Source organism: Wasmannia auropunctata, unplaced genomic scaffold (assembly GCF_000956235.1).
Source record: "Wasmannia auropunctata unplaced genomic scaffold, wasmannia.A_1.0 LD336111.1, whole genome shotgun sequence".
Classification (NCBI taxonomy): domain Eukaryota; kingdom Metazoa; phylum Arthropoda; class Insecta; order Hymenoptera; family Formicidae; genus Wasmannia; species Wasmannia auropunctata.
Window position 1 is genome coordinate 3,159,883 of NW_012026779.1, and position 17,306 is coordinate 3,177,188.

Sequence of the window (17,306 nt, forward strand, 5' to 3'; positions counted from 1 at the left end):
CTACTATGAATCTGTAGAAATAAACTCGATCATATTAGATACCTCGTCTCTAGCAAAAATAATTTCGCAACGATTTACTCAAGATTTTATACACACCTATGTTTATGAAAAATGATAAAAACCATTGCGGAATTGGACATGATCATAATCAAGACTTCCGAGACGTTAAGCGCCCAATCCTGAGCGGTAACATTATCCAGTACTACGTCAGGAAGTGGTCCATACGTGTTTCTGTCTGGAACGCGCTCGTGTACCATCGCGAGGGAAGCCGTCGTCAGTATGAAGTTTACGACCATAAAGAGAAATGCTGTAACGGAAAGCAACTTGATTATTACATATATCCTTCAACATTCTCTCCATTCGAATATAATTATCGTGCCATTTTCTTTTTCTCTATCGTTGCTTTTTCCGTTCTTTCGTCTGCCAGTACTCGGGAGAATAACGCGGTATTAATCGATTCTGTCACGCAACGACGATCCGCGCAGAGTAACAAAGTTACGAGGCGTAACGGGACTTGCAAAATCCGCTGCATTTCGCGTAACAACAGCGAACTCGATCCAGTACTCGCCTCGATTAACTTTGCTGCAAAAAGTTATCGAGATAAATCGTGCAAGCTCGAAAGAGGAAATCGATCGGAGGGTCGATTCTCTATGAGAGTAAATTACGCGAGCAGCGCGATGTATCAAACGAATACCAGGCCATGTAACGACCTCGATCTCCCCGTTGCAAACGAACATCACGTACACGGAGCCAAAGGCTCCGAATCCGGGGGAAATAACCAGCGAGTTTCTCGATTTTCACTTAGAAAATTGTTTGCTGATTCTCGTTCTATTTCTATTGCAATCAAGACACCCAGTAAAAATTGAAAAAATTGATATAGTTGGTGGATCGACCGCATCGAGAAAACTATTCCAACATTTTTTGGTCCATTAGATTAGATCGACAGCATTTGGTATGACTTTGGTATTGACTCAAAACCGTGCATACGTTTTATTGTTTTAACAATATATTGTTTGACGATCGAAATATCTATTTATATTCGCAAAAAAATCCTAGAAGTATATAATTTCTAAAATTTATTTCAGAAATTATTTCATAATTATATATTCTTATAAATTTACGACAAAAAATTTTTGAGATACAATCGCGAAAGGATAAATATCGATAAGGCCTGATTTTGGCCCCCCTCAAATTTTGATACCCCACAGTATCTATGCCATATATAATACTCCAGAAATTAATATTTTCAATGTGGCAGGTATTATCAAAGTATACGAAATGATATAAGATTGTCAGCATCAAATGCAGAGAGAATTATGCCTTTCTGAAATGATTCCGGTTATTCTGCAACATAAATTATTTTTTTCAAGATACTTAGGTACGATAATACCTGCCACATTGAAAATATGTAAATTTCTGCGGTATATATGGCACAGGCAACGTGCCCCGTTCCATCACGTCCGTTTCAGCTCAAAACACTTGAGATGAATGTAAACTATTTTGAGAGATACATTTTGAGAGACGTGGCGCATCAAAATTTGAGGGAGGCCAAACTCAGGCCTCATCGATATCCTTTGCCTCATCCTTTGTTTAAAAAATTATTATGATAAAATAAATTACTTTTTCTTGAAAGAAAAGATAATATTGCAATTTTAGTTTGGATTTTAGTGAACAACAGTATACATATATACATCGACTCAATCATTGACACAAACGCAAGATGCCAATACAGATTGGCTACAGCAACATTAATTTTTTTTCAGCTCTTTGGAAGTCTTTGAACTTTTACTTTAACTTTTCATGTAACTTTGTGTTTCTTCTAGAGAAAGAATAATTTTTTAAAGCGATGGCTTTCGCACGTTCTCTTACCGAGAAACGTTTTCCACTTTTCCTTGGGGAATCGCGGCTCCTCGCGAAGCGGTGCCGGCATGTCGATCTTGACGATGCCGCCGCTGGAGCCGTTCGGTATTCCGGAATGTCTGCCCAGCCCTTCGATACCCTTCTCATCTTCATCGTCCTCGTAGTAGTCTGACCCCGAGGCCACTCCGGACCACTTGTCCTTGCTCTTGGACAATGGTGCGCCGGGCAAGAGCGGTTGCCGTTGGTAAACATCGCTGGACTGCGCCATCCCGCTGCTGCTTCCATCAACCGCCTCAACGTCCCCCTCGTGGCCCTCCCCGGCGCCCAATGGTCGATCGAAACTTCCGTAATCGTTATGCAAACTAGTGGCCTTGGGATCTAATACCATCCTGCACAGAACAGAAATCAACTTGTTCTGATCGACAAATTCGACTCTCGAAATACGCTTTATAGGTACCAGGAAACGTAATCATTGTATCTCAAAATCTCGTTCGGCTATATCAATAATCATAATCAACGATGAAATGCAACGGCGAAAGGCAAGGAAAACGAGTCCGTAGACTTGAAGAAACGGAGCTGACCTTGATTTACGCGCTACTCCGATGACGTGGAAGAATAACCGACCTATTGTTGAATCTAAATGTGCGTAATAAAAAAGCTACTTTGCGCGTCCACATGTGAAGAGTAAAAGTAACACTATATATCTATCTATATATCGACTACTATCGAATTATTCTCGTCTTATAACATCGCGTGATGTAATCTTTCTGATGATTCTTTAATCATCTCGAAGATATGACGCTTTCATAAAATTCTTTTCCTTCTTTTTCCTTCATCTAGAGTGATTTTTTCTCATTACCTGAAAATCAAAGTTTATTCGACTAAATTGTCACTTGCCCAATGATCGACGCGCACCGATAAAACTGAAATTACACATCTGCGAAAGATGCACATTTATCCGAAGCGTCACGCCCCGTGAAGCGAAATATTTTTAGACATTTACCGCGCCGTGTAAAGGGAAAAGGTTATCCGCGCAACTGGAAAGAAAGTGCGGATTCTAAATTCGAGAGCTGACGAAAGCCGTTCACCGCAACCGAATGAGATGACTGTCTATTTGCGGATAGAGCCACTCCACGCGCAATACGACAATCGTAACCGGAAACGACATAGGATGCGGTAGAATACGGTAGGATGCGGCCCTGCCAGAACTAATATTATTATCCAGGGACCCACAATCGAAGTAACGATCAGTCAAATGAGATTATTCAATGTTCAACGGCGATCAATTGCCCTAAGAAAAAAATTTTTATTCTCCTACGTAAATTTTTTATCACTACTACGTTTGCCCTTTTGCTAATGTCGCGAGATGATTGACGATTGAAACGACAAGTATTCGGTATACAATTCTCGGACAAAAAATGTTTTCATTTTCTTACGTAGTATCATTATGTCGAGCCTCTCCTTTTACCTGCGCCTCGTGCACATCGCTCGGCATTTCCGAAAACATTTATGTCACTGTGAACGCAACGCGACGTTTCGTTCCAGACGCGAACTTTTGTCGGACCATGACCAAACGCATTCCAACGGAATGCATCGGCTGCCGGCCGCGCCGCGCCGGTGGGTATAATATACGCGTTGCTTTCGATTGGCGAACGGGTTATACCGCGTGTCGGGATGTGATGTGTGTGTTCACCCGTGACATAAATGTTTAACATCAAGGACCGTGCTTAACGCGACACGTGATTTCGTGGGAAAGGTAACGGCTGTGCCGGATACCTCTGTCCAACAATTCGACCTGATACGATAAGGCTAACTAATTGTAAGTATCGTCCACGTTTATTGAACAAATTATGGTTCGATGATGCAGAAAATGGTTGTTTGCGTTCATTATAGCCTAGGCTTACAATTAGAGCACTCGCGAGAAGTGATTCGTGATTATACAATTGTAAATGTATTTTTCGATCAGTCGAGAATATCAATATAATTTAAACCAAAATCTTCGAGAGATTCTCAAAATAGATATATTACAAAATCTTACAATTAGATACATATGTATATATGTATATATAAATAATCTTTTGAAAAAATAATATCGTGTTAATTTTTACGTACTGTAAGTGCCATTAAAAGATTACGTTAACTCTTTGCCCTTCAAGTGCTAATCTGATTAACTTTAAGAATTTTGTTCTATTCCACATGCCAATTCAATTATGAATAACGGCAAAATTGTGCTTAAAAAATTGTATAACGTTATTTATAACGTTATAATATTATTTCTTCTGAATATAAATAAATATAAAAATATACAATATATATACTTATTATAAATCAGCACATGAATTAATATTATAGCACGCGAAATAAATTGTCAACGCGATGTGAAAATACGTAGAGAATAAAAAGTTAATGGATTTTTAATTTCAAGCTCGGTTTATTGCGAAGATATGGAAATGTTACAAAATTCTAAAATCGTCGTCATAGATAGCCACGTTCCTTGACATTTTCGCTGAAGAAAAGCCTCGAATTATTCGAAGAAACCACCTTTGCAAGGTAATCAAGATATAGGACACCTATATACAATACGGTTCTATTTATGACTTGGCGTAAAAATGCGAGTTTTCAGAATGATCCAACATGATTGTGCCCAGAAGACCTTTCGCGCGAAACGTCAAGAAACGGATCCCCAAGGCGGATATTACTCATACGAGGCTAAAAGGCGAAATTCTCGGAATGCGACTTTTGAGTTCGTCCGATAAATCATATGGAGCGAGAATTTTCTCATCTCGATAACGATGATCCTTTTGACCTTTTTGAATTAGCGACTCATGATGGGCGATTATTTTCGGGCGGAAAAGAGTCTATGAGTTATTACAATTAATTAATTAATCCCGACATCATTCTCATAGATTGGAGATTTCGTGTTGTAAACGAGTTAGAGGAAAAATGAAAGGATACAGTATACACGCAAGAACTTGTTAAAAAGAACAGTCCATTAATCCTTGTTTATGCGCGCAACAGTCTGTTTTATGCTTTTGGGAAAGAATACGAAACATTAATAATTTTAATTGCGTTAATTGAAAGTCTTTTACTTACAAAATGCTTTACAAGATTTTATATTTTTTTTAAATTGTCGATAAAATTATGTAATTTATCAATGTAAATTGTAAAAAACAAATAATCTTATGTTTCAGTTATCTTTAACTTATAGTATATAGAAGTATACGTTTAATCTTGATACCTCAAATTTGTAATTACAGTAAATCTCATAGTTTAAAAAAAAAAGATTCCGTAATTATAACATCTACTAAAAAATTAGTAAAGCTACTATGTAAAGGTGTTTTAAAACATGATTATAATCTTACTCGCATAACGATGCGAGTTATTACGTATACTGCTATATACATCCTACTTACCGCCCAATATCTGCGCTTTATATCATGTTTTTTATACTATACTAATTAATTCGCAAAGTTCATTAATACTGCGTACACAACCTAGCACATAAATCATGAATTTGTGTTAAACTTCTGTAAAAAGAAGAAAATCAAATTATGTAAAAGTTAATCAATGAAAATAGATAATATTTTATAAAGCAATAACAATTCTCAATTCCAAATTTGCAAATTAAATATCAAATATCTGAAATGTTTTTAATGCACACATATCTTTTTAATTACTAAATTTTATTAACTCTATAATTATATGCTTCTGAGACACTATGTATAGAGAATATGGTACTTGCGATAATATCAGTTCTTAAAGGCGGATTATTTACTTATTTAGTTAGATATTTACTATTCTAAGGTCCTATATGCCAAGTATGCAGAAGTTTCAATAACTTCCGTAACAGGTGAATATTTTCACATAACTATGTTCGAGAACATATGACACTATCTAGCGGTTCATAATCCATTAGCGCGGAAATACGACAAAACTTTGCCATAGCTACAAGCATAGTTATCAGTTATTGTCTTCTTCTTCTTTTACTACTACTACTACTACTACTACTACTACTACTACTACTACTACTACTACTATTACTAGTCTGCCGTCGCGTCACTATGTCCAATTGCAACACTGTTTAATGCTGTGAAACACGATAAGCACAGCTTGTCGATACAAATATGATGTCAATATAAATGCAACAATGCTCAGAATTTCTAGACAATTCTATAAGCACAATAATTTTATTTATTTCGCGTGAATTGCTTGAAAAAATTCATATGTATGTATGTATACGAATATACATATATTATATCGATAAAACTTATCATAAATATATCACTTATTGATAATAGACACTAAAGTCTGTATTGCGTTTCAACATTACTTTGCAAACAAATATTTTTCTTACGACTGAGAAATATTCGAAAAAAAAAAGCTATACGAAGAAAATTTTTTTTATTTCAAGAGCTTCTATTTAAAAAAATTCTTTTTCAAAATTTGTACATACTATTTGAATAATATGTAAATACACTAATGTTTAATAAAGAAATAAATGTGATTTATGACTCGTTAATTAATATCCAATTCAAGGTACACAAGATATGGAATTTATTAATTCAACATAACCCGAAATATAATTTACGACCTAATCATATATATTATCTCGCAAAGATCGATTATTCGTATTTTTCCGTAACATAATTACTCAAATATGACTAGCACGATGTTATTCCTATCTATCCTAATATTTATCGTCGCGCAAAAGCAATCGCAATAACTGAAAAATTCAAAGCCTGTGATTTTAACTGCAATATTATATTAGTATAGTATGTCCGCTATCCATCTGAGCTTTTCTAAATTGCTTCAAGAAGCTTCAACAAAAAAAGTCATCGAATTTCTAAATTCAGAATAATATATAACTCTTAATTTTTAAATAAAAAAACCTCGATAATAAACATTAACGTACGAGACAGTAAAAAATTTAATTTTTATTTTATATTAAATCTATTTTATTAGATTTCATATTTTCCACAGTTTTGAAAAGATTCTACATTTTAGAATTAGTCGAGAAATTGTCTGAATGTTATAGTACAGATCAATTACATTAGCTTTATTCTTTTCGAGATAAATACACTTATCGGTTTCGTGACCACAGGGTTACGGGAACCAGGGGAGATCGATTGAGGGTTCAATCACCGCTACTCAGACACTGTTACAACAAGCTATATCAGAAAACTAATGAGATTTCTACAATCATGTTGTTATATGCATTGGAATGACTCACATTTGTGAATAATTTACAACGCAATTTGTTCGAAGAATGCTATTGATTATTGCACACATTTTACGAAAAAGTCTCAAATGAGTCTCAATTCTTTTAGCGAACCGGACAATATTCGAGAAACGACTGAACAGCACAAGTGTTAGTCGAATATTTTTTTACAAATTTGTGATAAATTACTAAACTAAAAGTCAATGCAATGCCACTCTATCAGACATTGTCATAAAAATTGAAAAAAGATAAATCGTAAAATATTTTTTCCCCATATTTAACGTCAAGTAGACATTACTGGTATGTGCTTGATTGTTAATTATATTTCTACGTATCAAGTAAGATAATATAATAATCAAATCGATTTTTATGCTTTGTAGATTGTCAGGCAGCAAATAAACTGATAAATCTGTTTACGTCATAGAAAAAAAAAATAAGAGAAAACGTCCGTCGATGAAACGTCCGTATGTTTCTTTAGAATTTATTGTTAATAATTTTTTTTTAATTTTAATTTTTTTAACTTTTATAGTGCGCGATTCTCTTTTCTATAAATCTACAAATTCTAGCGCTTTTAAAGAAAACCTGTATCTAATTACGTCATAAAAGAACTGCTTAACTCCATGACTCATTTCCTTTTTATTTTTTTAAATGATTCATGGCATGGCAGCTGCGGCGGCCACCGATATTTCCAATTAACTGATTATACAAATAAATACCATAATGATAGAATCAAGGTGTTGAGTGATGGCGCCAGTTCATTAATAAATGAAGTTAAGAGATAAAAAATTTCACGTTCGCGAAAATACGTTATTGCTGCGAAGAAAATAATTATACTCATTAATATAAATGACAAGATATACTTGTTAGTATATTTATCATAAACTTAAAGAAAAAAACAGTAAAAATTAATAACTCTATAAATACAACAGACTCTATAAATAGGGTGACAGTCTTCGTTTATAACGTCAATGAAAAAAGTATCTTGTAATAATATAATTACAATTTTGTTACTCTGCATGTAAATAAAGAAATAATTAATATAACTTTAGTAATTAATAAACCATTTTAAAAGATTAGTAACACAAGATTTAGTAATAAATAAACGATTTTGGAAGATATTCTATGATAGTTAATAATAAGCTTATGTACATACGTACACGAGTAACATTTAAAAACAGTCACATGATGAAATTTGGAAACAATTAATGATGAAGATCGTTGATCGAGCTCGTTCTTGCTCTAGCAATAAGAAATTTGGAAAATTCGAGAAAAATTTTAATATATATTAAATATATATATATATATATATATATATATATATGTATATATATATTTCTGTTTTCTGTTACTTTTTCAAACGAATATTTAATATTTAGCTTCAAAGTTCAAATTTCGCTGAAATAATTGATGAATTAAATAATTCATTACAAGTACGTAAATCAGTATAAATCGATTCTATCACATATCAGAGACACTCACGTCTATCGCATTACACAGAATAATCTGTTCAGTTGCATATACCTACACGCGTGCGCGCGTATGTATGTTTATATGGTGTAAAGAGAACGTACATGCCATTCGACATCATAAAAATATAAATGATCAAATAAGTTGCAAATGTGGTGTGTAAGGAATATTACAGCGGCTTGCTGATGTCATAGAATTGATGACAAATCTTGATGTAAAATTATGGTTAGAACTAACCGACACAGCACGGAGGCGAATAAAGGTCAAGTTACTCATTTCCAATCACAACGGCACGTGGTAGGTAAAGAAGCCATAGTCGAAGGAAAATAGTACATATTATTTTCGACCCATTTTAAAATCTGCTTTCTCGATTATTTAAATAGTAAGCTAATACTAACTCTAAGAATAACAAATAAATATTTTTCGAAGCTTATGTGTTTTATCAGTGATTAAATCTGTATAATTTTTTATTGAAATCAACTTTCAATAAAACCATAGAAACGATAAACCAAAAAGTAAAACTCAAATAATTCAATAAACGAGGATAATCGAGATTCTACTCATTATCAAGAAGGAAAAAAAAATATATATATATATGAAAATACATCAATTTTAATTCCTAAGTACTTTCGATCGATTATTGTTTTTTCAAACGCATCTGGAATGTATTCTTTAATTAGATTCAAAATGATATGTATAATTATTGCAGATTACAGCCGAGGAAAATTTGGAAAACAATATCTTATTTTTTTAGACTGATCCAATTTTGTCTTCTTAACTCACTCGTTGATAATCCAAGAATCGATACAGTACCGACGTAAACATTAATAATAGCGATAAGTATTTCCTACTGTCAATAAGGATTCGTCACGGAGCGATTTATCGCAACAATTTTCATGTCCTCATCGCATTCCAGACGTAAATATGAGCGTCGCGTTATGTAAAAATTGCAGAGACATTGAGAAATATTACCTGGAAGAAAATCCACATGGGAGAAGAAAAGGAAGAAGACACGAAAAAAAAAACGTTCTAATCAGGTCTACGGGTCATAAATAGCAAAACCAACAGAGCACTGGATATCGAGCGTGTTTTTATTCACACGTCAAGCAAAAAATCTGTTCACAGAGGCTTCATACTGTCGCCGGTCGCGCCACATAATTACTGCAGAGATGAAAACCGAATGTGAGTTAACAAGGAAGACAGAGACATAGAGGGAGACGGAGATCTGGAGAGAGGGAAACTGCGGTAATTCTGGACGGATGAGGGAAGATAAAGAATGGAAAGAGAGAAAAATGCGAGAGCAAGGCCGAATTTGAAACGACAGAACGTTTCGACAGAACGATGAACAAATAAAAATCAAGAGTAAAAAATTACGATGCAGTTAATCTCAACTATGATATATTAAAATTAAAAATTTATAAAGGAAAATTATGATTTTACGTGCAGTGCGAAAAAAAAACATGTGCCATAAAGAAACGACGAATTCTAAAGAAAATCATAAAAGAACAGATACGTAAAAAAAATCAAGAAAAATTTAAAACACAAGTTAAAAAAATTCCAAAATTAATGCCGTAAAATGACGTAAAACAAAACAATGAAATCGAAATAGCGCGCTCGTGCTAACTGTACCCTAACTGTTGCGGAACGCACGTGACGGCGAACGGAAACTGATGAAAATCAAGGCTAAATCGGTTTCAAGGTCTCATAAGAGGCACTATTCCAAAAATACCTAATTAAAGAATTCGAACAACCACGTGCATGATCATTTGAATTAATCTACGAATACTAAGAATAATGTATACCTACTATTCCCAAGGTAGACTTTTCATGTGACCATATTTGAGCACGTTTATCGAACAAAAGTCGAGCTAACGATAAATGACTTTGTAAAAGAAGCGAAAGTGAAAGATAAAAGGAAATATTTATAGGGATTAAAAATTTGGCAGATCTAAAAATGAATGCATATAGTAAAAGCTATTTCGCTTGCCCTTTCTCTCGTGCACGTGCACTCGGCAACGACGATAAGTGCGCGCGCACTCGAGTGTACGTACACACAGGTGGTTCACGCGGTGAATCTAACATTACCTAAGAGGCAGCCCTTATTGTTTAAGGGCGTAAGAGATCGATCGTCCTTTCGTGACTTCACGCATGGTTCGATCACGGTTGCACCTTCGTGAAGAAAGACTTTCGTGACAAAGGTCGACGAATGTCATAAATTAAAAAGTTATCTATAGATCATGAGACATATGTGATAAGTATATATCAAGTATATATATATATATATCAAGTCCATAAATTTCAGGCGTTCGTACGTTTTTAAGGTTTACCAAATTTCTCGAGAAAGTTCAGCAGTGCCTCTCTTTCTTTCAGGATTTAAAAGATAACTGAAGATCTTATTTAAAAAAAAAAAGTATAGGTCTTTTTAGATTTCCTTAAGGCATTCTGGAAATTTGAATCGATTTAGAGAGATTGTGTCATAAAGATAACAGATGCAATTGCATCGAGCTTGATGATAGCCAAGGCTAACTGCTTTTTATAAGAATAGTCATATAGTTGTCGCGAGACGCATGAAGCTCGATTAACGGAAGGAGGGACTAACTATCTTGAACATTGAGACGATGACAGAGTTATCGCTTTCTCGCCTGATACCACATGCACTCTGAGACGCGTTCTACGTGGCAACGATATCGATGTCGACTATCTGTAGTCATTATCTATAATCATTTGAGTGGCATAAATCAAGCGCTATTTCGCACGATCATGAAGATCTAAAATAAATCAACCTTTTAACTAATTTTGGTGAATTTATCATCAAAAAGATATTTCCTTCTCAATTATCATTATTAAAAAAATTAACATTGTTTGTGGCATAAAGCATTTCATAGTTCATTCTCGTTTCAACATTCGCACGATAGATCAGATAAACATCAGATATTTTTATAACCAGCTGTCCGAGCAAATGTTTCTAGCTATACACAATACACAGCTGCATCTGCATTACGGATCACACGTGCGTGCAACAATAACAAATATAAATGATCAATTAATATTTCTTGCAATATTTTTTGCAGTAATTGCGACGATTATCTCATCTTTTTAATGCTAAATCTCAAAATGACTTAGATTATATGTATACAAATAAATATTCGCTAAAACAATATACTTAAATAATTTGAAAGTGAGATACACAATACGAATATAGTTGTGACAACGTTCAAGTTGTGTAACTATAAAAATCGTCAAATAAAGGCGGTATTAAAAGAACTTTAAAAATATATTATACTCGGTATGAAAAAAACTTTAAAAATATAGTACATGACTATTATATTCATATACAATACATACACACATACACACATGATCTGATAATCGTCATGTTCATGTTACGTTTAAAAATATTTTTTTTTTTTATGATTCAGCATATCAAAAACTATAAGAAAACATGCAAAAAAGTTTCCTCGCTTAGGTCAAAATATAGTTATTTTACTTATCGCATTGAGATTATGCTCTTTTACCATTAAGGGTTGATTGTTTCACTTTCCGACAAACTGTGGTAATTTATCTAATGGATAAATGCCTGTCAACAGCTAATGCTATTGGACCATTCACTTATCTATTAGATAAATTATCGCATAATTTATCTGGAAATGGAACAATCGGTCCTAAGTGACACATTCAGATTTGTCAAATATCAAATAATAACATTGTCTGCAGTAAAATTAATATACAGATTGTTGACTTACGAATCTCTAACATACGCCTTATGACGCGAAAATGATATCGGTTACTAAAGTGCATGATAATAAAACGCGAGATTGTTACTTGGGATTACATATAATTTCATTGTATCGGAAATTAGTGATATAAAATTTTGTCGCGATAAAGTAGCGCAGTCAATTTCAGCATATTAACCTATTTTCATATTTATCATTAAATATATTTATCATAAAAATTTTTCAAGTAGCGCTTTATTAATGTCTATTTTAAATTCATAATATTTTACATTTTGTAAAAAAATTGATATCGATGTGTGTATGTGTGTAAAATTAATATTAATAATATAATTAAGTATATATATACATATATCTCTTAACATGTTATATATTAAATATTTTTCTCAATCAGCTAAAAACTGTTGGATTCCATAATTCTAGGTGTGAAACAAACGTATTGACACGGTATCACAATAATAGCATAACTGTGTTGTTATGATAATGACTGAAATAAGAAGACAGGGCAAGGTCCATCCTGCAAAGATAATGGCGCATGTTATTTCCTAAGTATGTTTAATTTTGCGAAACATAATAAATATAAATAGAAATAATGTTTCCATGTATGAAAATGAGATTAAATTTCATGCTAAAAATCAACTCTCAAAAAATCAATGATAGCAGCGAACGCAAAAAGTAGTATCATATCTAAAAGATGTATGATTTAAGGAGAACAATAACTAAACAAAAAACAAAGCTTTGACATACGGCAGAACTGTGTACCCAGAATTATGTATCCAGAACTGAGATATACAACCTTGATTTATAAACAGCGCAATGAAATCATAAAAAAAATAGTAAAATCAAATAAATTTGTAAATTAGGTCTCGCCATACCTTGTTAAAGCACTGGGTAATTCGACCTTGACAGGTAGTCTTAATTTATGCATTTTACTTTATACGTACACACACTACTATGTCATTTACAGTACAGTTTCCTCTTTGCCTCTTTCTTCTCTCTCTCTCTCTCTCTCTCTCTCTCTCTCTCTCTCTCTCTCCCTCCCTCTGTTACTCCTGCAGCCAGGTGCGTAGACGCACATACACGCGCTTACACGGCTGCATGTAAAGCGACGTAACGGGAAACATAACCAACAAAATATGTTTCCAAATACGAATCGCTTTCTTTAAAAAAAAAAAAAGAAAGGATGGAGGAAGGAGAGAAGAGAGTGAGAAAGAGAACAAGCATGGAGCGTGAGAAAGAGAGACCAAGAGAGTAAATCAGAAAGAGAAAGAGAGAACGTAGTAGAAACAAGAGGGCTACACAACACTAATCAAAACGACACACGAACGAAACTAACCAACTATATGGAGGAGCGGGGGAGAGGGCACAGTCTAGTGAATGATTTTACATGGGCACTGGACGGCAAACGACTCCTCTTCGAGCTCGCGCTCGTCTCTCGTCAACGATGGATTCTCGGGATAAAATCTTCGACACAGATTCATTAGAGTCACTATTAGCCGCACATGACGGGGGAACGAACGAACGAACGAACAAACGCGCGGTATTAAATATAACTTTGCTCCGTTCCGTGCGTTACGTATCGGTTGAACGTTGGACGACGCCACCGGTGACGCGGGTGACGACGACTGTGACGAGTCAGACGAGTGGCGATCCGCGAGCATCACACGCTCACTCGCTCCCACACATACACTGACTACACGCCGTCTATGCGCACACTTCGACCATGGTTTGCACAAGTATCCCAGATGTGACGTTTCACTGAAAAAAAGGACCGAGCGAAGATGGCGTCGTCCTGTTCGTTGTCGCGTACTATCGCGCACCTTCGCGGAATAGATAACGAAGAACAGAAAGCATAGGGTATAAAGTATACGCTTCTATGCGCGCGTGTTCGTTTCTTCAAACGACTGATCGGCCGCGCAGCGATGCGAGCGCATCAACGACGGTCGTGACAATTAAAGAGCTGCAAGATACCGACTGTTACCTACGACTGCAGATATCCGCCGATAATTCGAATCGTTGTAACTATTGTTTCATATTGCAATACGATTATAGAATTGATTTTGAAGATGTCGAATTCGCTAATTTACAAAACTTGACCTTGGCTTTAGCATTAATCCCAGTCAACTAAATTGTTAATTGTCACTGTCCATATTATATATGACCCACATTAAAAAAAAAAAAAAAAAAAAACAGATGATTGATTCGACTGTAGTGTTAATCGACATAGCTTATATAGGTTTCAAGATGATTTAATTGTCTATCATCGTGCACTTAAAAAAATAGAATTAATAGGTTAGCAGTATTATTCATGAAAATAATACTAACCAATGGAAAGAATTATTTTCCTAGCTCCTTTCTTCAAATAACAAATGATAGAATAGAAAAGAACAAGTAATTTATTACTTGTTAATATCCCTACATCGTCCTATTACTGATGTTACATCACCGACATTAGTGATTGAAAGACGTATTTGCGATCTCATAAAGTATTAAGTACCTACGTGCGTCAATGAGATGTGAGCGATGAAAAATGATATAAAATTAGCGATGAAAATATTGCTTTATTCAAAGCAGATGAGATACATTATTGATGTCGTTGCTCGCAAATCTGGCTGGAAGTACAAACGCGACCATAATATACGATCTGATCCTTTCTTCGAGTGATGATTGGATAACGCATAATGTAACTGTAATAATAAAATAATGAATAATATGATAAATAACTGACAATAATACGTCTCACGAAATGTAGAAATGTAAAATTGCCAAGTAATAAGGAAAGCAAAAATTAAAGGTGGCTGCACTACAGCGAGATTATTACAATTGCTATAAGTTATTAAACATGTTATTGTTAAATCTACGAATTATGTCATTGTCTTTCTACTCTGCATCATGAATCCACATCATTAATCCGCTGATCATAAATAAAAATTGAGTAAACTAATGACTTGTTTAATTTTTTGTGATAAACAGCCAATAAAAAGTTTCCTGTAATACAATTCCTAATTTACTTGTAGATGATAGAAAAGTAATTAGATTAATTAACAGTAGCACGTTTTATTAATTATTCTTTTAATCATAATAACGTATTTTATTCGTGCAACTCAAAATTGCCAAAGCAAGGCAAATACATAGACAAATATAGATACGAAACGTATATACATACAAAGACTCTTTGTTGGGAGAGAAACGAACGGATAATCGCTTACCTAAGCAACGCTTTCCTCCAGCAGTAGTCCGTTTCGATAACGAGCAACTGTAATTTCATCATATATGCAGTGGACGTGGTTCAAGGCATATAAATATAATCATATAATAATGATTCTTCTTCGTTTCTCTCGCCGAAAATTCTCCTTCATCTCCAATTCTTTCTTTTCCTGCTCCTCCTTTTCTTTTTTGTGTCGAAGCGATGAAGGAGCGATTCCGCGTTATCCGAGTTGCGATTAAGCCGTACACGACCCAATTATTCAGGTCTGTATTATCGATCAATTGGAACGAAGCACACGGAACGAAGCAAACCGCGACGCGTAAACGCCCTTTTTTCCTGCTTTCTCTTTTCCTATCGAAAACGAAAGAAGATGCAAGTTTCCTCCCTGGGAAGCGCACGGAATGACACACTGCACAACAGTTGAAGATGTGTTAAACGTGATGACGACCGCTCATTTGGTGAAAGCGGCGAAAACGGAAGCGCGCGAATTGTGCGAGATCTCAATCTCAAAGAGAATGTTTTCTAATCATCTTCGTAACTTTTTGCCGTTATATGTCTCTATGCGCTGTTGTTTTTTCACACCAAAACTTAGGTAATGACGAAAAGAAAAAAACAGGAGGGAAGCCCGCCTGACTAGCTAGCTGCCGTCTTGCTACCGATGTGACATACGTGCTTCTCCGTCCAATATCCGACGCGTCGCGACGCTAACGAAGGCGCACGCGCTACCTCATAGATTGCTCCGTTTCTCCGTCACGAAATGTTACGGAGTTACCAGTTGGCTATATTAGTGACGTCATGCAAGACAAGGGCATCAGTTCACTCTGGTTCACTCACAAATTTTCGGCAGCTGTACAGGACCAACTCTCCACAAGAGCATGAGCAGTCGGGATGCATCCATGAAGAACCACTGAATCTTTTTTTCTTTTCCCGAGGATAATATTTCTAAAAAGAACAATGAATACAGACAAATGTAATATGGCACAATAAATATGTATGTATGTGTGTGATTATAAAACAAAATTCTTATTTATATTGTATATATAAAAGACAAAAAATATGGATTTTACAAAATAAAAATAAACATTCCTATATAATTTAAAACTGAAATGAGTAGAATTACTGATATCGTTATTTTTAGTCGAACCAAGTTAATATTATGTATTTATTAAAATTTTTGATTAGTGAATTAAATTTTAAAGATAATTCTCTTATGTAAAAATTTAAATTAAAAAATTCGTCGAAACTGAAAAGTATAAGATTCGCGAAGACGATTAATTAATTTTAAAAGAATGGCTAAGGTAATTTCAACGTTATAACGTAGATAGATACAACTCGTACATTTTAACATTATTTTTCTTGATTTTCTCGAAAGAATACAAATAAGGATTTTTCACGTAAAATTAGAAAATATAAAAGAGAACAGAGAGAACACTTTAGTAAAAATTCCGTTAGAAACAGACAGAATGCGTTGTTTCACTATACGCGGTTTTTTCTCTCTGCAGGACAGAAGCTGATGAAAAGTATTAATTGCAAGTTCCAACAGACCGGTAAACGCAGTAAAGGCAGTGAGAAAGGCTAACTGTTTGTAACTGATTCCTTAATAGAATGGAACTTATTCGAATTTATGAGCAAACGTAATTACAAATCCTATCCAATTTCTACACATTTAAATACACATTTAGTTTTGAATAGGTATATCTATCAGCATCTGATTGAAAAATCTGATAGGATATCTATCTACAAGATGGTCTATAAATTGATAGAAAATTTAAATGTTGAATTAATTATTATAGTACTGATTCATAGTTATATATATATATAT

General features: G+C 34.3%; 1 protein-coding gene across 1 annotated transcript in view; it reads right to left on the reverse strand.

Moving 5' to 3' along the window:
• Positions 1–17,306, reverse strand: part of LOC105450487 (phosphatidylcholine:ceramide cholinephosphotransferase 1-like) — a 21,076-nt gene that overhangs the window by 2,446 nt on the left and 1,324 nt on the right. Inside the window, exons 2-6 of the mRNA XM_011690341.1 lie at positions 16,319–16,426; positions 13,152–14,963; positions 1,870–2,249; positions 97–307; positions 5–11 (exon numbers count right to left, since the gene is read on the reverse strand). Coding sequence (XP_011688643.1) covers positions 5–11; positions 97–307; positions 1,870–2,249; positions 13,152–13,204 — 651 coding nt within the window. The 5' untranslated portion in view covers positions 13,205–14,963; positions 16,319–16,426. The remainder of the gene's footprint in view (positions 1–4; positions 12–96; positions 308–1,869; positions 2,250–13,151; positions 14,964–16,318; positions 16,427–17,306) is intronic.